Source organism: Sorex fumeus, unplaced genomic scaffold (genome assembly GCF_029834395.1).
Source record: "Sorex fumeus unplaced genomic scaffold, SorFum_2.1 ptg000021l, whole genome shotgun sequence".
Classification (NCBI taxonomy): Eukaryota; Metazoa; Chordata; class Mammalia; order Eulipotyphla; family Soricidae; genus Sorex; species Sorex fumeus.
The window spans coordinates 6,026,828-6,053,004 of record NW_026606078.1 but is presented as its reverse complement, the minus strand read 5'-3'; the positions used below and the strand labels follow the sequence as shown (position 1 = coordinate 6,053,004).

At 38.2% G+C, this 26,177-nt stretch overlaps 1 protein-coding gene and 1 non-coding gene across 2 annotated transcripts in view; both read left to right on the top strand.

Annotated features, from left to right (window-relative positions):
• The window catches only part of LYST (lysosomal trafficking regulator), a 234,708-nt gene that overhangs the window by 83,293 nt on the left and 125,238 nt on the right, over window positions 1-26,177 (top strand). The window contains exons 10-17 of the mRNA XM_056113655.1: window positions 903-1,129; window positions 1,646-1,712; window positions 3,997-4,106; window positions 5,381-5,807; window positions 12,340-12,484; window positions 14,153-14,326; window positions 23,117-23,277; window positions 24,814-25,004. Coding sequence (XP_055969630.1) covers window positions 903-1,129; window positions 1,646-1,712; window positions 3,997-4,106; window positions 5,381-5,807; window positions 12,340-12,484; window positions 14,153-14,326; window positions 23,117-23,277; window positions 24,814-25,004 — 1,502 coding nt within the window. The remainder of the gene's footprint in view (window positions 1-902; window positions 1,130-1,645; window positions 1,713-3,996; window positions 4,107-5,380; window positions 5,808-12,339; window positions 12,485-14,152; window positions 14,327-23,116; window positions 23,278-24,813; window positions 25,005-26,177) is intronic.
• LOC130023038 (U6 spliceosomal RNA) lies at window positions 14,989-15,090 on the top strand. The gene has a single exon (XR_008792363.1). It is a non-coding gene; the product is annotated as a U6 spliceosomal RNA (small nuclear RNA).

Here is a 26,177-nt window from a genome sequence, read left to right as displayed (position 1 = left end):
TTGTATTTTTTTCCGATTTTATTAAAGGAGTGTATCAAATCTGTATCTCATTTTCATTGTTCATTTTTCATTTTTCAGTAGGCAGGGGTCACACCCACCACCTGGCCCCCTGGCGCCGTGTAATCCCATCAACGGCCAAGACTCAGAGACTATAAAATCCAGCTCCCGGAACCGCGCGGACGCGAATGCGTCTGCGCGACATCTTATCAGGACATCTTTTATGACATCTTATTATCTCATTCCTACTTTGGACAAACTTGCAGGCTATCGAATGTAGCCTGCCCACAGGGCAGAGTCTGGCAAACTCCCCGTGGCGTACCAAATATGCCAAATACCAGTAACAATGATGGTCTCATTCTCCTAAAGAGCCTTCAATATAATCTCAGGGTTAGGATGAAAGAGACATTACTGGGGCCTGCTCGAGGCAATCGACGAATCCCTGTATCTCATATTTGTAAAAATTACTTTTAATATCATTTGTAGTTTTATTGATACCAAATTACTGTGGCAGAGGTGAGGGAGTGTTGGAGTTTTAGGCAACACCCAGCTGTGCTTAGTGTTTTGTGCTATCATTCCTGGAGGTGCTCCGGGGACTTTTTTCTGGCGGTGCTCAGGGCACATTTTCTGCATTTGTTGGATGTGTGGTGCTGGAAATTAAACTCAGGTTAGCTGTATGCAAAGCAAGCACCTTACACCCCTGTACTATTTCTTTGGACCATCAACATTAACTTTTAAAACTGCTTTTGAAAATGTCCATAAGATTAGATGATTCAAGATCTATAGAATCAAAAGGCTTTGTATCATCTTATAAATAAGATGCCACTAGATGTTCTTATCAAGAAATAAGAATTGAAACCTTAGTATCTGAGGAACAAAAATATTGTTTTCTTTTCCCCTTTCAGGGACAGACTTAAAGCCTGAAGCAGAAGGTTTCCATTTACCAAACAGCTCAAATGACTTGCTTGAAAACCTAACTCAAGGGGAAATAATATATCCTGAGATTTGTATGCTGGAATTAAATTTGCTTTCTGTCAGTAAAGCTAAACTTGAGGTACTTGCCCATGTATTTGAGAGTTTTTTGAAAATCATCAAGCAGAAAGAAAAGAATATTTTTCTGCTCATGCAACAGGTAAAAAATCTACATTTAGTATTTTTCTATTTATCAGACTCATGCCCCAATTTCTCATCTCCTAATTTATAACCTAACTTCCCTTAATATTATTTGACAAGAGTTTTTTGTATTTTAGATATGATTTTGCCTATAAGTAGCATTATAAAAATTCGATGTTGTATAAAATAGTGTAAATATTGATGTTGTCATTCACTAATAATGAATACTATATTTCTGAGAATGAGTAATTATTTTAAATTGCATATAGTTTTAAATATGGCTATTATTGTTAAAAATCTGAAGATAACTTCTATGAAAAATGAAAACTGTGTAATCTGCTCATAGTGTTCTTTCAGTGCCTTGAAAATATTTGTGTGTGTGTATATATGTATATGTGTATATACATATATGCATATGTATATGTATATATACACACATATGTGTATATCTTAAATTGTGGAGTTATTGACAGAGTTTCTCTATGCTTTCTTTCATGAGCCAGGAAATTTATTATGTTTGCTTTTTGATCTTCAGGGAATTGTGAAAAATCTCTTGAGCGGATTTTTCAGTATTTTAACACAGACTGATTCTGATTTTCATGGTGAGTTGGACCTATTAATAAGTTAAACTTGTTTTGTTATTATGTGATAGTTAAGTGTTGATAATGATGATTGACTTTGGTATAGTATTCTTTGATTTCAGAACGAGCCTTATATGAATCACCTCTCTTGTTCCTAAGACTCATCCAGTATATTAAGCATAGTACAGATATCTGATTTTTAATTTTATAAAGTACTTCATGATATTTTATTACATTTAATATTCAAACACAATCCCACCACCATTACACAGTTCCACCACCATATTTTGGGTGTTTCCATCCCAAACCCTTCCCCAAAGCAGAATCAAAACAATATTTCCCTCTAAGGTTGGTTGCTTCCTACTTTGAATCCCGTCATATGTGGTGCAGTACTCTTGGAGTGTTGGTAGGGTTTGTCCTATGAAATGGCACATAGCTGTAAATGTGGCCACGCGGTCTAGGAAGAGGTTCACTCATGGGTGAAGCTTGGCCGGAGCCTGTGGAGAACTACTGTGAGCATGGCAGCAGTTGTGTTCTGGAGATTTTTGGCTGCCAGGACTGGGTCCCTTGGGGCAGGGAGAGGTCTCTCCTGCCCCCCTCTGGGGCGCCCCGAGTGAAACAGCCTGGCATGGTGTTCGGTGGCATGGTTATGGCGAGTGTCATGTTAAGCTCTCTTCCAGAAGAGAAGGACATTCGATCTGATATCTTGATTTTCATAAAAAGGAAAATATGGGTTCCACAGAACTAAGAGTTGTTTAGGGCCAAATACATAAAAAGTGGCATTGGGGAATGTATAACTCAATCTAAATGCTATTTTGCTGCATTGCTGCTTTTTTAGTTATCAGTAGAATGCCTTTGTAGACAATTGAAAAATTTATAGTGAACATGTTACATGATTATGTTCCGTATACTAGAAACCTAATTTTTTCTATTTAGGCTTATTGATGAATTAGGGGTACATACACAAAACATTAATTGGAATTTATCTAATGTTCCTTCAGAAATTCAGGTTGTATACTTTTAGCACACATAACTTAGTAGTAATGTTTTTCTTTCTCACTGCGGCATAGATACATATGTGTGTATATTTATATATGTAGGTATATCTTATTACTGGTAATGTTGACTTTCTTGCCTTACCAAGATGTTTTCTACCATGTTTTTGTTTCTTCATTGTAAGACACTATTTTCTCTTTATAATTAGTAATTCCCTTATAGGGAAATAAGTTGAGACAATGTAAATATCTTTTTTTAATTATACTTTAACCCATTAATTTTCACATTCATTAATGAGTCTTGACCTAAACAGTTGATACTGTGGTATTCACCAAATAGTGATTTTTTTTAAAATTTTGTTTCTTTTTAAGTAGCCATTTTCTATTTTTGTTATGCCTTCTACATTTATTAATTGGGATTGTACTGTAAAAAGAACTTTCTCTTTCATTTATTTAATGTATTCTTATATTTTTACTTACTGTGCTCAGCACTTAGACCATTTTATTTTTTTATTTTTTTACTTAGACCATTTTAATCTGAAGACATTTCTAGCTAAATTCGGAGAAATTTGATTCATTATACTTTAATAAAATATTTATGGAGATACATAATGTACTCTATAGTGCGTATAATGTAAAACTTAGTTTCAAGTTTTTAAGTCATTTGCCTACAGTTTTATTTTGTATTGATTGCTTTAACATTCTTAGAATAGATTTCTTTTTAGAAAGAACAGTTTGAGCTGTACAGAGAAATTGAACAGACTACAGAGTTCCTATATCATGTCTTTATCCCAGCCCATTACTGCTCTTGTTAACATTTAGTATATTGTATTTATTATAATTAATGAACCTATATTAATTCATATTATAAACTAAAATTCATGTTTGTATTGCCTTTTCCTGTTTAAAGACTTTGTCCAGGAAATCCATCACATTTATTTGTCAGATATCCTTAGATTTCTCTTGGTTGTAACAGTTGTTTAAGCTTTTCTTGTTTGGTGCTCTTCAAAATTTTGAGGAATCTTGTTCATTTAAATTGTATATGCCCCTCTGCTGAAAACTGCCAGATGTTTTTCTCACTGTGATTTTTAGTTGCATTTCCAAAGAAATGGTGATTTTTTTTTTTGTTGTTCATGGTGGTTGGTTTACGTTTAGTTATATTGTTATTTATTAAGCAAATTTTTGAATTATTAGGGTTGTTTATGATTCGTTTAAGATCTGTTGATATCTTGATGTGAAATTTGTGAAATTACTTATCCAGTTCCTTAGTTATAAATTGGTTTTAATTTATCTTTTTTGTTTTAATTTAGTGTGCCAGAGGGTATTGGTCGATCTTTTGGTATCTTTGATGAGTTCAAGAATATGTTCAGAAGAGCTAACCCTTCTTTTGAGAATATTTCTGGAGAAGTCTCCTTGTACAGTAAATATTCTACAATTTATTGTTTTTCCACTGATAAAATATTTTTAAAATTATTTGGAAATCACTGAACTCTCTTAGTTTGCCATCAGCTGTATAGTATGTGTGAAATTCTCAGTAACCATTTCATTTTTGTTTTGGCCCACTAGATATTTCACTGGAATCCTATTTCCTTTATTCCCTCCCACCTCCAATCTTTGTGCTTTTGAAACACAAAAAAATTTTAATTACTAAAAAGAGACTAATTTTAATGATAGTTATTTTGATGGTTATGCTATTTTTAGAAAATTATCACTTCATTGTTGGTATAGCTTAGGGACTTTTAGTTTGTTCTCTGCTGAGAAACTCATTGTTATAATGAAGTCTTGACTAGAAGCATAATCAAACCAAACAGAAAACCTCAGGGCTATTTTCTTTGCAGCATGATTGTTCCTCTGAGGTCTGCCCATTTTATTACCCCATGTCAGAACTGTGGACCCTGAGAGAGCTCTGGGGTGCACTGACTTTAAAACATTTGAGAAGTGCCTGCATACTTAAGGTATTTTTGTATTTTTTGGAGTACATTTTTCATAGCTATAATCAACATTAGGTGTTATTTTACATATGAGTAGGACATTGTATTCAGTAATCTCTTCTATTTTTCATTTGTTTCCTTAGTCATTGTTCTTTCCTTTACTTAAAGGCTCGTGTCCTCTCATCTTTTCCATGCATTCTACATTCCAGTTGAACCAGAAACTAAAATTACAAATGAAACTTTAAAGTATATTTTTAGTGTACCAAACACAGATGAAAGAAAATTTATTTTAGAGGAAAAAGAATACAAAGTAAATTAAAATGTGATTGAACATTCAGTTTTATGAAGTATGTCTTATGAAAATATTCAGAAATTTGGAGGATTTGTAAGTGTCTGATTTCCTCAATTTTAACTAGTTGTGAAATGTAGTAAACATGTTTCTTAGGTAGATATTATTCCTGATATAGTTGTACTTAATTTTTAATACTTGAATCAATTCATAACTTCTAGGTTCGTTCAGAAATTCTAGGTTTTACGATAAAAGCCTCCAAATCTATTAGAAATTAGAGATTATACATTTTAAGAATGAAATTTATCTCATAACTGCAAATAAAAAAGGAACATTTTCATGATATGGTAGCTAGGGAAATATTTAAATAGGAATACTGATATCTATATGGGTGTTTTTGGGTTTTTTATTTGAAACCTGAATTTCAAGATTATTATTGATTGTAATTCTGTCTTTGGTTTTCTTTTTCTCTAGGAAATTCTTCTTCTGGGTATTCTGAAAATTGTTGAAAGTGATATTTCTGTGAGTCCTTCACAGTATCTCACCTTCCCTTTACTGCATACCTCAAACTTAAGTAACGGTGTTCCATCACAGAAGTGTCCAGGGATTGTAAATAGTAAAACTCTGGGACTGTTGAGAAAAGCGCGAATTTCAAGGAGCAAGAAAGAGGCTGAGATGGAAAGTTTCCCTGAGCAGCTGCTTTCCTCATGGCATGTAGCCCCAATCCACCTACCTTTGCTGGGACAAAACTGCTGGCCACACCTGTCAGAAGGCTTCAGTGTTTCGCTGTGGTTTAACGTGGAGTGTGTCTATGAAGCTGAGAGTACTAAGGAGAAAGGAAAGAAGATGAAGAAAAGAAACAGATCATTGATTTTACGGGATAGTAGTTTTGATGGAACAGGTATGATGATGGCAATACCTAAATTGTACAGTAAGATTTCAGGCTATCTTGGTAGAATAGAGTGAAGTTCTAACTTAGTCTTAAATTCTCATTTGCATCTGTGCTTTTTTTGTGTGTGGGGGGAAGGTGTGGGTGTGGTATAGGATGTGTGTGTGTGTGTGTGTGTGTGTGTGTGTGTGTGTGTGTGTTGTTTGGGAGTGGATAGCTAAGACTATTTCCCATTTTTTTTTCCTGGTTTCGTTACTGGCTTAGGGTGGTTCTAGTGGTTGAAAAGAAAAAGTTAACATAGTAACACATTTCTGTTTTGTTTGCTAAGCAGATTCAAGCCCCTATGAGTCCACCCCCATTCATTTTGTTTTTTTAATCTCTCTTATTTCAAAATCTTCTCATGCAGTATCCAAAGACAGTGCCCCTCCCAGTCCTTTCATAGTTCCTATACAGGATATTTAAATGCATTAGCCATTTCCAAAGTTACATTTCATGCTAGACCTTTCTATAATTGAAGAATTGCTATTATTCTGCTATGAAACCGCATCTTGTTTCTCCTCTGATTAGGACAGAAACATGCTTTCTAAAAAGTAGTTTATGAGTTAAAGAAATAGACTTGAGCCAGAGAGAATAGTACAGGTTTAAGGCACTTCCCTTACATTCGACCAATCCTAGTTTCAACCCAGTACCACATCTGTTCTTCCAAGTACCACCAGGAACCATCAGGAGTAAATCCTGAGCACAGATAGTTGTGACCAAAAAAAAAAACTAAGTATATAAAGCACTCTCATTCTTCACATTCATCGATGAATGAAATGAGTTGATGAAAAAAGTTTAGAGGTGACTGCTGGCCTCAAAAGCATTCACCTCTAAACTTTTTATCCTGTAAAACAGTCTGCTGGAGCTTCTGGCCTCAGGACCCTAGGCCTTCACTCATTTCTGCTTTCTAGAGAGGTCTTCTATCTCTAAAAAGGAAAATTCTAAAAGATACTGTCCAAATTGCTTGGTGGGAAGTACAGCCTGCTCTCAGTACTCGGAATTCTGAATCCACATTTTCATAGCATACTTAATAGTTTTATGGGTTAGCTTGGGAAGCCAAACTTCCAAATTATCTTAACAAAATGATCATAATATTTTAGATAGCTATAGAATTTTCTGTGCATTGAATTTTATAAGCCAAAAATTGGTAACTCTGAAACATTGATGATAATGCTACATCAAGCACTTTTGTCATTTTTGGGAGGGGGGCCACACCTGGCGATGCACGGGGGTTACTCCTGGCTTGGCACTCAGGAATTACTCCAGACTGTGCTCAGGGACCATATGGGATGCTGGGGATGAAACCCGGGTCAGCCTCTTGCAAGGCAAATGCTGTTCTATCACTCTGGCCCCTCGAGCACTTCTATATGTGTGTCATTTTGCTCAGCTTTTTTCCAGTATTAATGTCCATTTCTTATTTTTAAAAATTAAAAACTTTGGGGCCGGAGCAATAGTACAGAGGGTAAGGTGTTTGCCTTGCATGCCGCCAACCCAGGTTCGGTCCCTAGCATACCATATGGTCCCCTGAGCACTGCCAGGAGTAATTTCCAAGTGCAGCCAGGAGTAACCCCTGAGTACCACCTGCTGTGACCGAAAAAGCCAAAAAATAGATAAAAATTTAAAACTTTAAGATAAATACTGTTCTATTTACAAATGAAGATAAGTAGCATAACCAATTTCTATAGAGATGAAAGGGATTTAATCCCATCTGTATTTAATTCCAGAGTTTAGAGGTCACTGCTAAACTATTAAATTGTAAAAAATGTGCTCTCATATTTACATCAGGCATTCCCAATGAAAAAAAAATCTCATGAAATAATTAATATACACAATGACCTAATTAAAATGTTAATTATAAAATGGATTTACTAATTTACTAATGCTTACTAGCATGGACTTTAGGGGGGTGATTTTGTATAAATATTTAAAAATATAGTTTAATAGTTTAAATATACATGAAGTTTTAAAGAGAGGGACAGAAAATATTAGACATCCTTTGCCACTAGGTTTCCTGTGTGTCATTGAGCAACTTACTAAACCTCTTGCACCTCCAGTCACACTCAAAATGGAGATAGCAATATTCACTTCATAAGATTGTTATGAAAATTAAGAAATAAAGAGAGCCAGAGTGATAGTCAGTGAGTAGATCCCTTTGTATGCAGGTTGTATGCAACCAATCTGCATTTGATCTCCAGCAGCCCATATGGTCTCGCTGAACCCAGCCAGAAGTGAACCCTTGAGCACAGAACCAGGAGTAATCTCTGAGCACCCCAGATGTGACCCTAAAAGAAGAGCAAACATAAAAACAAAAAACCCAAGCAAGTAAGAACAGAAACAGAACAGTGGGGGTGGATAAGATGGAGTAGGGGAATGACACTGGGACATGGTGGAGGGAAGCTGATACTCTGGTGGAAGATGCAGAATTAGAATGTCTTCTGCATGAAGTCCTGCTGTTAATCAGTATTGCAAATCAAGGTGCATAAAATAAAAAAATTTTAAGTGAAGGAATATTTAAAATAGCATTACTTTATAGTTCCTGTGTACACTCACATTTTGTTTTAATAGTTTAAATTGTACCAGTTCAGATTCAATATAACATTCTTTGACTATCGTATCAGATATAAATTCTCTACATGTTAGTTCTTATAACATGTTATTTCAGAATAATCAGTGAGGGGCTGGAGGGATAGCAAAGTGGATAAGGTGTTTGCCTTGCACACGGCCAACCCAGGTTCGATTCCCAGCATCCCATATGGTCCCCTGAGCACCGCCAGGAGTAATTCCTGAGTACAGAACCAGGAGTAACCCCTGTGCATCACCAGGTGTGACCCAAAAATTAAAAATAATAATAATAATAAGTGAATTTGACTATTTTAAAGAAACTTGTCATTTACTAGGGGCATTATTCTTCAAGGGAAATGAGATCCATTTATTACTGGATTTGGCATATCAATTTGGTCTATTTGGCATAGACCACGGATAGCTTGCCAGGCTCTGCCGTGTGGGTTGGATATTTAAGGATATTTAAGGTACCCTGAAAATTTAGAGAAAATTAAATACATAGTCGCGCGGCGGCGAATGCGGCCCTGCGCTCCCGGGAGCTTGTTGTGATAATCTCTGGATCCTGGCCTTTGTTGGGGTTACACGGCAGTTGGAGGGTGTAACTGTCTAGCTACTGACAGGTCCAGTCCCAAACCGTGCAGGCTTAGAGATCTCAGCCCCGGGTCCCACACACCTGGGTTCCTCTGCTAGTTCTGTTATGTCTGAGGCTTATCCAAGTGTGTGGAGAGTGGCTCCAGTAAGGCCTTGGTTGGGGCCTGGAGGTCTTCAGCTGTTGGGCCCTGGCGAGGATAGTTAGACACAGGGTAGGAGACTTCAAAGGCTGAATCTAAACGTTGGACATGGGAGTCTCCCGATGGACGGTTCCACAATGAAATAGACCACATCATATTCAATCGGCGGTTTTGCCTAACCGATGTTGCTGTTGTCTCAAAATTCCAAACGGGATCAGACCACCGTCTTCTTCGTGCAAAATTCTACCTCACAGAACGAGGAGAAAAGAATGCAAGGTTTAAGAAGAGGACTCCCAGAACAACCACCAACTGGGAACTCTTTGGCTCTGTTGCGGCAACATGGGAAGATGCCGTCATTGACAACATTGATGAGGAATACGATCGAATGATTCAGCACCTCCATGATTGTGCAAGGAATGCCAAGAGAGAGATAACCACAAAAAACCGTCTTTCTTCGAACACTCTTGAACTTATTCGCCAACGTGGCTTGGCACGTGCCTCAGGCAACCACAAGCAAACGTCCGAACTGGCAAAACAGTGCAGAAAAGCCATCAAGGATGACCTCAAAAACAGGAGAGCAGCAGTACTGGTAGATGCAGCAGAAGCTGGGAAAAACATTCGTAATGCCCGCCTGTCCTTCACCAACTACAAAACCAAGATGACTGCCCTCCGACATCATGATGGATCTATCACATCTTCCAGAAGGGCAATGGAGAAGATTATTCATGACTTCTACTCAGATCTCTTTAATAGCCACATCCACTTGCCCACATACCACATACCACATGATGGATATGTCGTTCCCAATGTTCTCCCTTCCGAAATCCAACATGCCATCTCGTCGGTAAAGAAACAAAAAGCACCTGGCCCAGACAAGATCAGACCTGAACACCTGAAGAACTTACCATCAGTACTCATCAATACATTGGCTTGACTCTTCACACGCTACCTGTCTGAATGCAAGGTTCCATCCCAATGGAAAACCAGCAAGACTATACTACTATACAAGAAAGGAGACATCCACGACATTGGCAACTATCGCCCAATCTGCCTATTGTCTGTCATCTACAAACTATTCACTTGAGTCATCCTGAATAGGATTAGCAGAACACTAGATGAAGGACAACCATGTGAACAAGCTGGATTCCGAAAAGGATTCAGTACCATTGACCATATCCACACAATAACCAAGCTCATTGAGGTATCTCGGGAGTTCAAGATGCCGCTCTGTCTAACGTTCATTGATTTAAAGAAGGCCTTTGATTCTGTTGAGACGGAAGCAGTCATGGAAGCCCTAGCCAATCAGGGCGTACAAACTCAATACATCAGGATCCTTCGTGAGCTCTATTGCGGATTCACTACCAAGATCTCACCATTCTACAAAGAAGTAATCATCCATATCAAGAGAGGGGTTCGGCAGGGTGATACCATTTCACCAAAACTCTTCAGTGCCACCCTCGAGAACATCATGCCACGACTGGAATGGGAAAACATGGGAGTGAAGATAGATGGTCGGCAACTACACCACCTCCGCTTTGCTGATGACATCGTTCTAATAACACCAAACATCAGCCAAGCGGCACAAATGCTGGCGGACTTTGACCGTGAGTGTGGAAAGGTAGGACTACAGCTGAATCTTACGAAGACAATGTTTATGAGAAACAGCCTTGTTCCTGACGCTCCATTCGCTCTCAACGAAACCACCATCTCCGAATGCAACAGTTATATATACCTAGGTCGAGAAATCAACATGATGAATGACCTGGCACCTGAGTTGCGCAGGAGGAAGAGAGCGGCTTGGAATGCCTTCAAGAGCATTGAAGAAATAACTAAAAGGACAAAGAACCTCCAGCTACGAGCACATCTCTTTGATTCCACTATTCTTCCTGCATTAACATATGCCTCAGAGACCTGGACCCTACGAAATCAGGATGAGAATGCTATTCGGGTCTCTCAAAGAGGAATCGAAAGAACTATGCTTGGAATATCACGATTCACTCAAATGAGAGATAGAATCCGGAGTTCTGATCTTCGTCAATGCTCAAGAATCAGGGACGCTGTCTCATTTGCCAAGACATCAAAAATCAGATGGGCTGGACACGTAATGAGGTTTACAGACAACCGCTGGACTAGAGCCATTACTGATTGGATTCCACGAGACATCAAAAGATCACGTGGACGCCCACCTATAAGATGGTCAGACTTCTTCGTCAAGACCCTAAATGATCGGTTTGAGGCTCTACATGTTCCTAAAACGAACAGATACCATTGGGCTACGCTAGCACGCAACCGGGATGAATGGAGACGTTACTGGCACCCGCTCGAATAAATCGATGAATAACGGGGATTAAGTGATTAAGTGAATAATCACTTAAGTGATTAAGTGATTATTCTTCAAAACTGTCAATATACATGTAGTATTGCAACTAGTTGTATACATCTTCTCAGGCTTCTCTGAGCCTTTGCGCATGTATTTTGATATATTTTCATTAGCATAACTATACATAAAGTCATGCATCATAGTAATAGGTAGCCTAAAGAGGCTTGTGTATGCCTGCCATACATGCTCACATTTTATGTGATGAAAAAGGGAAGTAAGAAAGAATAATCAAGGAGAAAGCCCAAAATATTTGGCAGTAACATCAGCTTGCCTTAGAGAAACATTTTAGAGTTTCGGAATCACCTAGCAGTAATGTTCAAAGTTCACTCAGTAGAGTTTAACAAAGACAACATCCAATACTACAATTTTTTAAAAAGAAATTTTAGTATGATTAATTTTTTTTTAATAAAACATGCTATCATAATAAGAATAGAATGATTTTGTTGATGTCAGTCTTATGATGATGGTAATTTTCTTTGGCTACATCCATGATGCCAGTAATCTAATCCAATAAATAAGGATTAATTATAATATTCACAGATCATAATAAATCTTTGCAGTGATATCATCATGTTTCAAGCCAATTCACCCAGTTAGTATATACTTTTAGACATTCCATAACTTTTAAAGAAATGTCTTTGCTGTTTTTGCTTTTTTTCACTTACCGTCTAAACTTGAATGCTGTTATTTGAAATAAATCAGATTCAGACATTTCAGTAAATCACTTTAAATAATTTATTGCAAATGAATTATGCTTTATATTCTTTTAAATTTACTTTGCAGTCAGTTTATAAAGGTCTTTACTGATCATCCTAAAATCTTTTTGTGACAGAGAGCAGCAGACCCAGAAGTGCAGAGTGCAGAGATCCTGGGGAAAGACTAATCGATGAAGGCTGTGTGCATGTGATTTCATTGGGATCCAAAGCTCTGATGATCCAAGTGTGGGCTGACCCTCCAAATGGCACTTTTATCTTTCGGTATTGATTATCCTCAACTCCTCATGAATAGATCCTGTATTTAAATAATTTCTGTAAGAGTCATTTAATGTGAAGTCTGTGTATAAGAAAAAAAAGTGGCTGGAGTGATAGCACAGCGGGTAGGGCGTTTGCCTTGCACGCAACCGACTCTCGTTCGATTCCTAGCATCCCATATGGTCCCCCGAGCACCACCAGGAGTAATTCCTGAGTGCAGAGCCAGGAGGAACCCCTGAACATTGCCAGGTGTGACCCAAAAAGCAAAAAAGACCACAGTGCATAGGGCACTTTACTTGCAGGTGCCAGACCAGAGTTTGATCCTGGCACCCCATATGGTACCCCAAGTCAGCCAGTCATGTGCCCTGAACACAGCCAGATATGGCCTAAATCCTGCACTATCAATAAAATAAAAATATTTTCTTAGTACTAACTTTGTAACACTACCTAAAAATTTATAATTAAACTCTTAAAAGTATATTAATTCCTAGTTAATTAATCGAGTTGGGTTAGAGAAATAATACAGGGTTAATGTGCTTGCCTTGCATGTTGGCCAATCTTGTTTCAGTCATCACCATCGTATATGTTCCCCCAGGGTCCACCAGGAGTGATCCCTGAACACAGAGATATATGAAGTATTCCATCAGATTGCAGTGATCATGGGTTTAAGAGCCCATGATCTGCATGTAAGTCATTTGCCTTGTACACAGCCAACTCAGGTTAAATCCCTAGAACCTATATGGTTCACTGAACATCACCAGGAGTGATCCCTGAACACAGACAGAGCCAGGAATAAACCCTGAGCACCACTGAGTGTAGCCCCCAAACAAACAACAACAACAAACAACAAGAAGCAGAGTGCAGTGATCTTAGATGTTGCTATTACTACACAACTATTTCCATGCAGATTATATACATAATAACCATTATTCAGATTATATGCATAACAGCCAGTATTTTATAAGGTTTGGTTCTCTTGCCATCGTGTCCTTTCTTCCTTCTTTATTAGCTAGCACAGATACTACTCTTCTATTTGTATTTTGTGAATGTAGATTGTTATGATACGGTTTTTACAAAACTGAACAATATGTTTTTGGGATATAAACTTTGTAAAGATGATAAAGACTACAGAATACTTTATAATCACTGTTTCTCAGTCTCTCAGTAACCTGACATATTTATGTATAATGTATTAAAGGTTGTATGAACGAGATATTTCTTTATAATTTATTGCTCTAAAAGAGCAATGATACTTCCTTGCAAATTGAACTCTGAAAATGATTCCTCAGTTAATTCCAGTAAATGAGACCAATCTTTTTTAGTGCATGAACTGAGTTGATAATGTAAAATAACTAAACAGATTATAGTAGATAACAAATAACTATTGACTTTTCTAATGATTTTTAAAATAGAACTGATTTGGAGGTAGGGAGACAGCACAGGGGTCATGAATACATTTTGCATAATTAGCTCTGGAGTTTGACTCCAGGACCAGAGTACTTTCAAGCCTAATATTGAACTTCCCGATCCAGTTTGCTAAGTATGGTGGGGAGAGACCCCCTGAGTACTGCTCAAAACAAATTGAACTTAAATATTTAGAATTATAATTTTATATGCATTAAATACTAAGATCAGAATATCATGTTTTCTCCCTATGTTTTTTCTCTTATGTAGTGTGTGCATGGATTCAAATGATGATACGAAAGCTGTTTTACTAGAACAGGTTGAATCACAGGAGAATATTTTCCTTCCAAGCAAATGGCAACACTTAGTATTCACCTACTTACAGCAACCTCAAGGGAAAAAAAATATCCAGGGGAAAATCTCCATATGGATTTCTGGACAGAGGTATGAATTGTTTTTCATAAATACTAACCTGAGTTAAATTTAAGTGTAGTAAATTTAGTCTGCTGTAGTGTCTTAAACAGGTTACAGAATTGATTGATTCTATATTAATTGATTCTATATTACAGTAGAAATTTATGTCAGTTGAATGTTTTTCCTATGTATTTAATACAAAATAAATTTCCCGTAGAAATAATTATTAAAAATTAATATTTTGGTTTGAGAAAGCATGCATAAATTTGGACATTTATGTAGGATATGATTAGATTATTGGATAGAATTTATAATTTGGAACTTCAAATCTATGTGCTATCCAGTGAATACACAAGGAATTATTGTTATTATCATTTTATTATTGAATCACCATGAGATAGACCATTAAAAGCTATTTATGATTGGGTTTCAGCCATGTAATGTTATCCCTCCACCAGTGTACATTTACCACCACCAGTGTCCCCAGTTTCATGGTACCATTTCTCTCATTCCTCTCTCTCTTTCTCTATCTCTGTCTGTCTGTCTGTCTCTCTCTCTCTCTCCTTTTGTGCATTATGGCTTGCAGTCAGGTACTAAGAGGTCATCGTGTTTGTTCAAGCATTCGGTATTTTTATCAGGAATGCACAGCTGGAGTAGCTTTATTTAAAAAAAAAAAACTCAGTGACAGAATCTCACTTTGGCAGCACATATACTAAAATTGGAATGATATAGAAAAGATATATTATGGCCTCTGTGCAAGGATAACTCAAATTTGTGAAGCGATCCATATTTAAAAAAAGAAAAGAAAACTAGGTGTGTGGACGTGAATGCTGGGGCTTCCAGAGGTACAGGGAGGATAGCCCATCCCGACCCCCAAGAAAGCCTGGAGATTCCAGTCACAAAACCCATATACCCAAATTTTCAGCAAATTAATATCTCGTTGAGGTCTGTCTGAAAACAGTGTAGTCCTGCCTGAAGCATGGTAGCAATTTTGGATGTTGGGAGCAAGCAGCTGCCTGAGCTCTATTTGGGAAGGCACCAGGCAAACCTGCCCGGCTCAGATCTGCCCCAGTCTGTTCAGCCTTGCAGGGGTCTGAGATTAAATGCAGATTTTGATCTCTTTCAAGATTTATTCACGGGTCTCTGAAGAAAAGCCAGTAAGTGAACTTGTATGGCTGAGCCAGCAGTGGTTTGTGGGTGCGACTCCCACATAACTAACTTTTGGCAGTTTAATCTCTCAGGAAGCTTAGTCCTGAGTTCTTGGAGTCTGGCTAGAGACACAGAAAATTTCCGCTATCAGGAAGTCTGAAGGCACCATCAGGCTATTGATGCATTTGCCTCAGAGCTCCAGGTTGACCTGCTAGCGGCACTGCATCCCCTGGGCTTCAGCAGGGAACAGAGCCAGGGCTATACTGTTGGCCGTCAGGGCCCTCTGGGTGGACAGTCTAGCAGAACCTTAACTGAGAAGCACACTGAGTCTGCAGGCGGTTGGCGCTCAGGGAGGTTTTCCTTCATAATGCTTTGCTGGCGCTGCAGGCCAGCCCAGGGAAGAAATGGTGGCATGGCTTCCCTGCCAGTGGCTGAGCCATGGGAGCAGCAGCAGTTTTTATTCTTGGTGCGGCTTCTGGGCCCAGAGCGGGTGCCTGGCCGGCCATGAGTTTCTAGAGTGCCTGAGCCACCCAAGTCGCCCGCACATGGCAGGCACTTGCGGTCCCGCCTCAGGTCCGCAGTCTGTGCCCTGAGCCACAGCAGCGGGCACCACAGCAGTTTCAGGCACTTCTTAATAGTGCCTTTTTAAAGAATTGATACATTCATCCCCACGAAATTATCGAGAGTTTCTGTGCCATCACGCTCTGCAGTTCAGAGTTCTGAGAACTGCCACCATCCACCCATCCTGGCATCTGCCTCCGTACCACTGCCAGCTTCCACAAGGAATTACTTAAATGGAGTGGTTAATAAGGCCAATGTCTAAGTTAAGTCAGGGTTTCAAATGAAATTAGATTGAGTAGAGAAAATATGTCAAAATATTGGGTTATAAGTTAAGATTGGGTCCTAGAAATAATGGTGATATTAAGTGATAAGACAACAGATTCTTGTGTAGTATTAATGTATGATTTGTTTTGACTAGCAGAATTGTGGGTCAAGGAATAATTTTTCAACTTGCTTAATTTAATATTTGGTTCCAAAAGAGCTAGGAGGTACCTTGGATTTTTTTTTAAGTTGTAAAGTACTTTATTGAAAAGCATGAAAGGGTAGATATATAGAATTGGAGGCTAATGGAGGGTGGAAAGAATCAAACTTTCTTTGATTTACTTTGAATAATAAGAAAAAATGGGGGGAGGACTGGAGCAATAGTACAGCAGGCAGGGCTTTTGCCTTGCATGCAGCTGACCCAGGTTTAATTCACAGCATTCCATATGGTCCTCTGAGCACCACCAGGAGTAATTCCTGAGTGCAGAGCCAGGAGTAGCCCCTGTACATTTCCGGGTGTGACCCAAAAAGCAAAAAAAGAAAAAAAAGAATGGGCATAGTGAAGCTATCTACATGGAGACTTGGAAAATCATAACTAGTCTAGATTTTAATTAAATGGAACATAGAGTACTACATCATTCCTATGCTGCAAAACTTTTGCCAGGTGTTTTATAGACCTTGTGCCTGAGTCTCCTAAAAGATGTCTAAGTAGATTTGACCATAGGAATAGCATTATGAAAACATCATATATATATATATATACATATATATATCCTTAGCAGAAATTAACCTATTTTCCTTATGTATTCATTTATCATATTTATTAAGCTATTATTATGTGTTGGACCATGCTGTATTAGATTTGGGGGCAGTGATAAATAAGCTGATAATCTCTTCTTTGAATTTGCATACTAATGTGAAAGTAGCACACAAGTCTCAAGAAAAAATGTCAGGTATGGTGGATCAGGATATGTCTATTTAGGAAAGGAATGTTGGAGCTAAGACCTGAAAAAACTGATGAAGTTTGCCATGAGCAGTATGGAAAAGAGTATTACAGGTAGAGGATAGTGCCTGTGGAAATTCTGGGAAAACTGTGCCAGATCACTGCTCAAAGGAAGGAGAGAGGAAATAAATGCTTACAGTTTCCCATCCTAGAGAAGGAAAAACTCCATGAAAATACATTAATAAAGCATTATTTCCGTGTTTCATCATTTCTCAGTCTAAACTTGAATAGAAGCAGTATGAACTCCATAAATTTGCTTCAAGAACTTTGAGTTTTGTCATTGGATTTGGGAGACTGTCAGCAGAGAACCTCTTTTTCCTCCTGATCTCTGTACTCATTTCTTGAGCCCTTAACTTGTACCAGACACTGTATTAAGAACTTTATACTGACTTTCTCATTTAGTCCTACCAGCAACAATGTAAAGTAGGTGTATTATTTTATGTCTGTTTCACTTCTGAGCAAATGAGACTCAGTGTTGTAAGGTAGCTTATTCAAAGTCATGCCACAAGTAAGAAATAGAGCTGAAACTTGAACCTAGATACATTGACTTTAAAATCCTATGTTTTGGGACCAGAGCAATAGTACAATGGGTAGGGCCATCAGCCTTGCATGTGGCTAGCCCAGGTTCAGTCACCGGTGTCCCATATCGTCCCCTGAGCACCACCAGGAGTAATTCCTGAGTGCAAAGCCAGGAGTAATCCCTGAGCATTGCCAGATATGTCCCAAAAAGAAAAAAATAAAATCCTATATTTTACTGTATATATGTAGCCTTTTTCTGAATCAGACCAACTGTCAGGTATGGAAACTATAATTATTAGACATGTTTAAAATGAGAGTTTAGCTATTTGTTGTAGACGATTATAAAGTTATTAAACATAGTCATTGGAGCGATAGTACAGTGGTAGGGCGTTCGCCTTACAAGCGGCCAACATGGCCGACCCGAGTTCGATTCCTCCGCCCCTCTCGGAGAGCCCGGCAAGCTACCGAGAGTATTCGATATGCCAGACACAGTAACAACAAAGTCTCCAATGGAGACATTACTGGGCCCGCTCGAGCATTGAGCAAAACATAGTCACTAACAGTTACATTCACATACAGCTTTTTTACCCATTTTTTAAAAATTTTTTATTTTCAAAAGTTTTTCACAGTAATTGATTACATTCAATATTTCAACACCAGTCCCACCACCATTACACCTTCCCACCACCATTATTTCTATTTTCTTATGACTACTCAAGGCAGATGCTAAATAATTTATTTTGTATTGCTTGTTATGAATAATTGACTGAAAATGATCCAGAAAGGTTTCCTTAGAGGAAAGTGTGTGGAAATTGTTGTATCTCATCTTGGAGCCATTAAAGCCCAGTATGAGATCACTAACATGTTGTTAGAGTTTGAGCCTTGTGTGTTAATATATATTATATATGTGTGTAAACATATGTGTGTGTATGTATACATATGTACATATACATATTAATCAAGATCAGTTGTCTTCTGCCTTACACTCCATCGACTAGTGTGCTACTCTTGGTATATCAGTGGCATAAAGTATGAGATGTCATGGCTGTGCACTTCTGGAACTCTTAAAATTTTAAATAGGGTGCTTGAGCTGGAGTTAAATTTTTTAACAGGATTATACCCACTTTTTTATGGTACTTTGTTTCTATTTATTGATATAGATATAGATATATCTTTTGTTGCTATTTGGTACAAGTTAATGCTTTAGACTGTTAATATAGCAATAAGTATCCAACTTTGCCTCTTTCTAAACTATTGGGATAATTCCTACAAATAATATATTTCAATGGGTCATTTTAATAATATAATGACACTTAAAAGCAACTTAATATTATTTTTGTATTTTTATTTGATACACAGCATGTAAGTCTGGTAGGAGTCTCTGACATATAATAAACTCCTAATATTGATTGAATTCTTCATTGATCTTACAATGGATTTTCTTTAGCCTAAAAGATACTTGCCAAGTTGTTGGATTCGTATATGGTGTAAAAATAACTAAAACAAACAAACTGGCAAAAAAAAATAGAAAGAAAGAAAGAAATTAACTCCTTATTTAAGTGAAAACCTTGAAAACCTTATTTAAGGTTACTAGAGGAAAAGGGGTTATAGGTTGGAAAGAATAGGAAAGCATTTAAGAATATGGTCTGACAAGTGGAGCTTTGGTTTGTGTGTATGTGAACATTTATATGGGTGAAACTATCCTCCTGAGACTCCATAATATTTTAAACCTATGATAGATAAATTAAAATTGAGAAAATAAACTGTAGTAAGCCATTCTGCCACTAGGTGGGATGAGTGTTTCAGTCATTTATTTGCTCCAAGAAAGATGTACATATCTTTTCTTCATTTAAGAAATCACAAAATCACAAATCACAAATCATCCTGTTATTCGTCGATTGCCTCAAGCAGGCCCCAGTAACGTCTCCTCCATCCTAGCCCTGAGATTATATTCAAGGCTCTTTAGGAGAATGAGACCCATCATTGTTACTGGTATTTGGCATATTGGGTACGCCACGGGGAGTTTGCCAGACTCTGCCGTGTGGGCAGGCTACATTCGGTAGCCTGCCAGTTTGTCCAAAGGAGGAATGAGATAATAAGATGTCATAATAAGATGTCGCGCAGCCTGGTTTTTATAGTCTCTGAGTCTTGGCCGTCGATGGGATTACACGGCGCCAGGGGGCCAGTTGGTGGGTGTGACCCCCGCCTACTGGAATTTGGAGGATCTGGGTGGAGGATGCTCGGCCCCAATCCAAGTAGACTTGGAGATCTCGGCCCCAGAACCCGCGTGGCTTTGTCCCTCTGCCAGTACCTTCATGTGTGCGGAGAGTGGTCTCAGCATGATGGTGGCTGGTCCTGGAGGTCTTCGGCTGCCGGAGCCCTGGTGGGGGTGGGAGGGGAGGAGGGGTGGAAAGCCAACCCGCTCCCCTCCAAGGGGCCCTGGCGAGCACAGCCAGGTGCAGGGGCAGGAGACTGCACTGTTCTCTTCCGGGAGCTGGTTTTTATAGTCTCTGAGTCTTGGCCATTGATGGGATTACACGGCGCCAGGGGGTCAGTTGGTGGGTGTGACCAACCAACTATTTAAGAAATAGTGCTATTAAAATAATTACATGTAAAAAATTAAATGTGTCATTAAATATGATAAATACTTACCAAAGTAAAATTTCTCTCTAAGAATTTTGTTAACGTATCATGTTTTTATCTTCCTCACAAACTGTATTTAGACTTTGCCAGTATTTTAAATGAAGTTTAAAACATTTTAAAATAGCATGAAAGCTTAAAGAACTGGGGCTGGAGAGATAGCACAGCGGGTAGGGCGTTTGCCTTGCACGCGGCCGACCCAGGTTCGATTCCCAGCATCCCATATGGTCCCCTGAGCACCGCCAGGAGTAACTCCTGAGTGCAGAGCCAGGAGTAACCCCTGTGCATCGCCAGGTGTGACCCAAAAAGCAAAAAAAAAAAAAAAAAAAAAAAAAGAAAGCTTAAAGAACTGCAGCTTCAACTAAATGATGCCCTTTCATCTTATGTGTCTTATGACAATGCCGTTATTGCCTTTTCTTTTTCTGTTTTATAAAGATTTCTGTATCCTTTATCCATAACTAAATGCAAATACTAATTTTTTTTAAAAAAAACCTCTATAACTTAACCCTGAGAAGAAAAAATGCAAAAATTATTGACATCTTAGTGGTTGGTCAAAACAAAACCTGAAGACAGCCATTATTTTTCTTAGTAGTCCAATGTCCTCATAAAAGACACAAGATTTTTGAAATTGTTTAACAAGAAGGGATAAAATTAATGGAAGGTGATTGGTTTGTATCTATAAAATAGGAAGGTACTTTGTGGAAATCAAATATTAAAGACAACTTGGAGCAAAATAAGAGAGAGAGAGAGAGAGAGAGAGACCCTGCCATAGAGACAGGCGGTGGGGGGTGATGATGGGAGGAAAACTGGAGACAAAAGTGGTGGGAAATATAAACTAGTGGAGGAAAAAGTGTTGAAACCTTATATAACTGAAACCCAATCATGAACAACTTTTCTAACTATCTCACTGTGATTCAATAAAATGAAATTTTATCACGATCATCCTGTTGTTTGTCGATTGCCTCGAGCAGGCACCAGTAACGTCTATTTCGTCCTAGCCCTGAGATTTTAAAGTGCCATATTCAAGGCTCTTTCAGGGTTAGGAGAATGAGACTCATCATTGTTACCGGTATTTGGCATACTGGGTACACCACGGAGTTTGCCAGACTCTGCCGTGTGGACAGGTTACATTCGGTAGCCTGCCAGGTTGTCCAAAGTAAGAATGAGATAGTAAGATGTCACGCAGCTGCAAAGGCGGCCGCACACTTCTGGGACCTGGGTTTTATAGTCTGTGTCTTGGCCGTTGATGGGATTACACGGTGCCAGGGGGTCAGTTGGTGGGTGTGACCCCTGCCTATTGGAAGACGGAGGATCTGGGTGGAGGATGCTCAGCCCCAATCCGAGCAGTCTTGAAGCTCTCAGCCCCGGGACCCACGTGCCTTTGTTCCTCTGCCGGTACCTTCATGCATGTGGAAAGTGGTCTCAGCATGGTTGTGGCTGGTTCTGGAGGTCTTTAGCTGCTGGAGCTCTGCTTGGGGCGGGGATGGAAACTCAACCCACCCCTCTCCAAGGGGCCCCAGTGAGGACAGCCAGGCACAGGGGCAGGAGACTTGCGCTGTTCTCTTCCGGGATTGGGTTTTGTTGTCTCTGTGAACAGGATTGTTTTTTAAATATTACTTTCTTCTCTTTCATTACTTGTATATAGGAAAGCCATGAACTTTTGTGCATAGATTTTGTAACTTGTCTCTCGACTGTACAAATCTATTTTTTCTAGGAGTGTTTTGCTAGAGGCTTTAGGATTCTCTTAGTATTCATTTATTGTACAGAACATATATATACATATATATTAGAAGACATATCCTTGGCCATAGGAGGACTTTTCAATGGTTGGAATCAACCACAAGTGTGTGGGGGGATAAGGGTAGGTAAGATAGAGAAGGGACCAGGATGACAGTAATAATTGGAAATGATTGCACTAGACAGGTCCTGAGTGTTAAAAGTAGGTAAAGGGATATACCAGATAACAGATAACCTTTCAGTATCTGTACTGAAAACCACAATGCCCCCCCCCCAAAAAAAAGAGGTGGGAGGAGAGAGAGAGAGAGAGAGAGAGAGAGAGAGAGAGAGAGAGGAGAGAAAATGCCTGCCATAGAGGTAGGCTGGTGGGGACGGGGGGTGGTGATGGGAGGGAAACTGGAGACATTGGTGCTGGGAAATGCACACTGGTGGAGGATGTTGGAACACTGTATGACTGAAACCAAATTATGAACAGCTTTGTAAAGATCTATCACATAGTGATTCAATAATAAAATCTTTAAAATTCAGTAAGGAAAACTTGAAGCAAATATGTAGTCATCTTTCCTATAGCCTAGTGTATCATTACCAGGTATCCCTGTTTTGCTCCTTTCTTTCTTGGCTTATTGGTCACTGGCTTTTTGGATCAGGAGGCAACACAGCCTGTCCTTTCCCCACTACCTGACAATAAACCAGGAAAATTTCTCAAGCAGTTGCCATTATTGTGTCTGGGCATAGTTCAGAGGTCTAGAGCAGCTTTGCTTGCAGCAGGCCTGGCTTTGCTGTCTGGCATTGCATGGTTCCCCAAACACCAGTAGGAGAGATTCTTATATAATGTACCAGGAGTAACACCTGAGCACCACCATGACCTCAAAACAATAAAAGAAGGGGGGGAAAGTTGCTATTATTAAATATTCATGGTAATTGAAGTAATTGATTTTTTTAAATTATAGGAAATCTGATGTTACTTTGGATTTTATGCTTCCAAGAAAAACAAGTTTGTCATCTGACAGTAATAAAACGTTTTGCATGATTGGTCATTGTTTATCCTCTCAAGAAGAAGTTTTGCAGTTGGCTGGAAAATGGAACCTGGGAAGTTTGCTTCTCTTCAATGGTAAAATTTTCTTTCCTAAAGCATTTCCAATTTTTTTTAGTAAAGTATTAAATGAAGTAAATTATTCTTGATAAAATATCAATCCTTATTCCTTAATTTATACTTTAGTAAGCACTATATATTCTTGATTCCAAAACATACTTAAAAAAATTGTTAAGGCTAGAGGTCGGTGGTTTAGTCAGTCATGAGCACATGATTTGAATGCAGGAGCCCCAGGTTTATGCCCTGGCGCTTTATAGTCCCTCGAGCACTGCTGGAGAGAACCCCTGGTTGGAGGTCAGGTGTGACCCCAGAGCATCACCAGATATTTCCCAAAATCTCACACATGTACAAAATATTTGCTAATAATTTTATAATCTAGATTTTTTTACAATTGAATATACTTTTTTAATGTAGTGGTATACAGCGTGTCACCAACTGTCAAAAAAAAAAACTTACATTAAATCAACTTTATTATAATCCTGGAAAATGCAGTATTATCACAGGCAAACTTAACATGACTGTCAATTTTATTTATACTTTAGTATATTCTCTGAAAGTACTAAATTTTAGATTAACTTGATACATAAAGCTTTATGTACTAAATTTTAGTTAAACCTGGTACACAATAGTATTCAAGCAGTGATTATTGAACAGATGAGTCAATGCATGAGGGAGCTAAACATGTCATCATTTTTCACTTAAAATTGTAATTTGTAGTGGAGCCAGAGAGATAGTACTGGGATTGAAGCACTTTCCTTACATGTGGGCGACCCTTGTTTGATCCCCATATACCATCAGGAGTGATCCCAACTGAAGTGACAGGAGTAAACCCTAAGCACAGCTGGATGTGGCAAAAAATAAACAACAGAACAAAATGGAATTTGGACATCAAAGAGATAATCAGCTGAGTGTATTGTTTGCAAACAGGAATCCTGGGTTCAATTCCCAGCACCACCTGAATCCCTGAGAACCACAAGCACCGAGCCAGACTCCTATGCATGGAGCCAGAACAGACACTGCTGGTGTGGACCAACAAACCAACCAACAGACAAATGAAAACAAATGAAATAAAATGGAAATTGCTGATATGAAGTTTACATTTATTAAGAAAAAAAGAATATTGCTTAAGGATAAAATTTCCAAGATTTTTTAAAAAATTTCAGTTATCTTTCCGGCCAGAGAGACAGTATAGCAGGCACTGTATATAGTCCCCTGAAATATATATATATATATATATATAGAGAGAGAGAGAGAGAGAGAGAGAGAGAGAGAGAGCGCACGCGCGTGCTCCAGGACTGATCACTGAGCAGTGTAAACCCTGAGCACCACTAGGGGTCGCTCAAAACAAAAGATTTTTTTTAGGTTGCCTTTATAGACACATTAATTCATCTTCCACCTCTAATTGACAGGTTATTTGCTTACTAAACCAACTTGGAAATAAGGAGTATTAAAATTATAATATATTATGAATAGCTATAAAAAATATGACAAAAAATGGACTTGCTTTTTATGAAAAATTCTGGTTCATAACTTATTTTGTTATTTGCTATTTAGGAGCTAAGATTGGTGCACAAGAAGCTTTCTATCTATATGCTTGTGGACCCAACCATACATCTATAATGCCATGCAAATATGGAAAGCCTGTGAATTACTATTCAAAATATATTAATAAAGAAATTTTACAGTGTGAACAAATCAGAGAACTTTTAATGACCAAAAAAGACGTGGACATTGGTCTCTTAATTGTAAGTCTTCATTTTGGGTTTTTTCTTTATAGTAACAGTACATATGTATATTGTTGAAGATATGATTAGCTATGAGGTAGACTTTTTAATTTCTCTTTTATATTTTGTTTTTTTAACATTTTTTTCCCTGAGATCCTTTTGGGATTTTTCCCTCGGAAAATAATCGGGAAATACTTTGACCTCAGAATTTGTTTTCAGGGACCAGAGCAATAGTACAGCAGGTAGGATGTTTACCTTGCACATGGCTGACCTGGGTTCGATTCCTGGCATGCCATATGGTCGCCTGAACTCTACGGGGACTGATCCCTGAGCAGAGAGTGAGAAGTAAGCCCTGAGCACTGCTTGGCATGACCAGTGCGGGGAAAAAAATTTGTTTCCAGATTTCAAATGTTCATCTCCTTTTTCTTGACTAATATTTCTATACTGTCAAGTTTAGTTTATATCTATTAATGTATAAGTTCTATGAGATAGTGAAAACATGCTAAATGTTATTTAAGAAATATGCTTCTTTTCAAGCATATACTAAGATTATTTTCTAGTTGCAATTACATAATGTTCATATTTTAGTATATCAGTTACAACTAAAAATTTCATATTCATAAATAGTGCTAACTGCTTCAGTTAGATTGCTTTTTATAATTTTTTTTACTAGTTTGCAGTTAGGAGCTAATATATATTTTTCCTGACAGCAGTTAGAAAACTGAGGCTAAAGTCTTGGCAGTGCTGCTATAACTGATCTGTGTTTCTCTTTTTGTTTAATTCTTCGGGAAGCTACAATTCAATTGGAGATAGTACTTGAAGGAAATCGTTGCTTTTGGAACTCGTTTTTAATGACATGTATATTTCACATCCAAAGTTATATTCAAAGGCTATAAAATTTGACTAAAGGGAAGAAATTCTAGTACAGATTTTTTGGTAAAATATGTCTTAAATGGTGTTAAGTATTTTTCTATGGTACATTATAAAGTGGGCACTTCTAAAACTGTGGAAAATCTGTTATTTAGCATACAGTTTTCCCCACTATGGTGTATTTAGGAAATGAGGGGAGGAGACCTTTGGCCTCTCAACTCTCATTGAATTGACTCCAAGGATGTTGAATTTTCTATAGCAATGTTATTCAGCTAAGAATTATTCCACCCTTAATGTCCTACTACTGATAGAGCATGCTGTAGG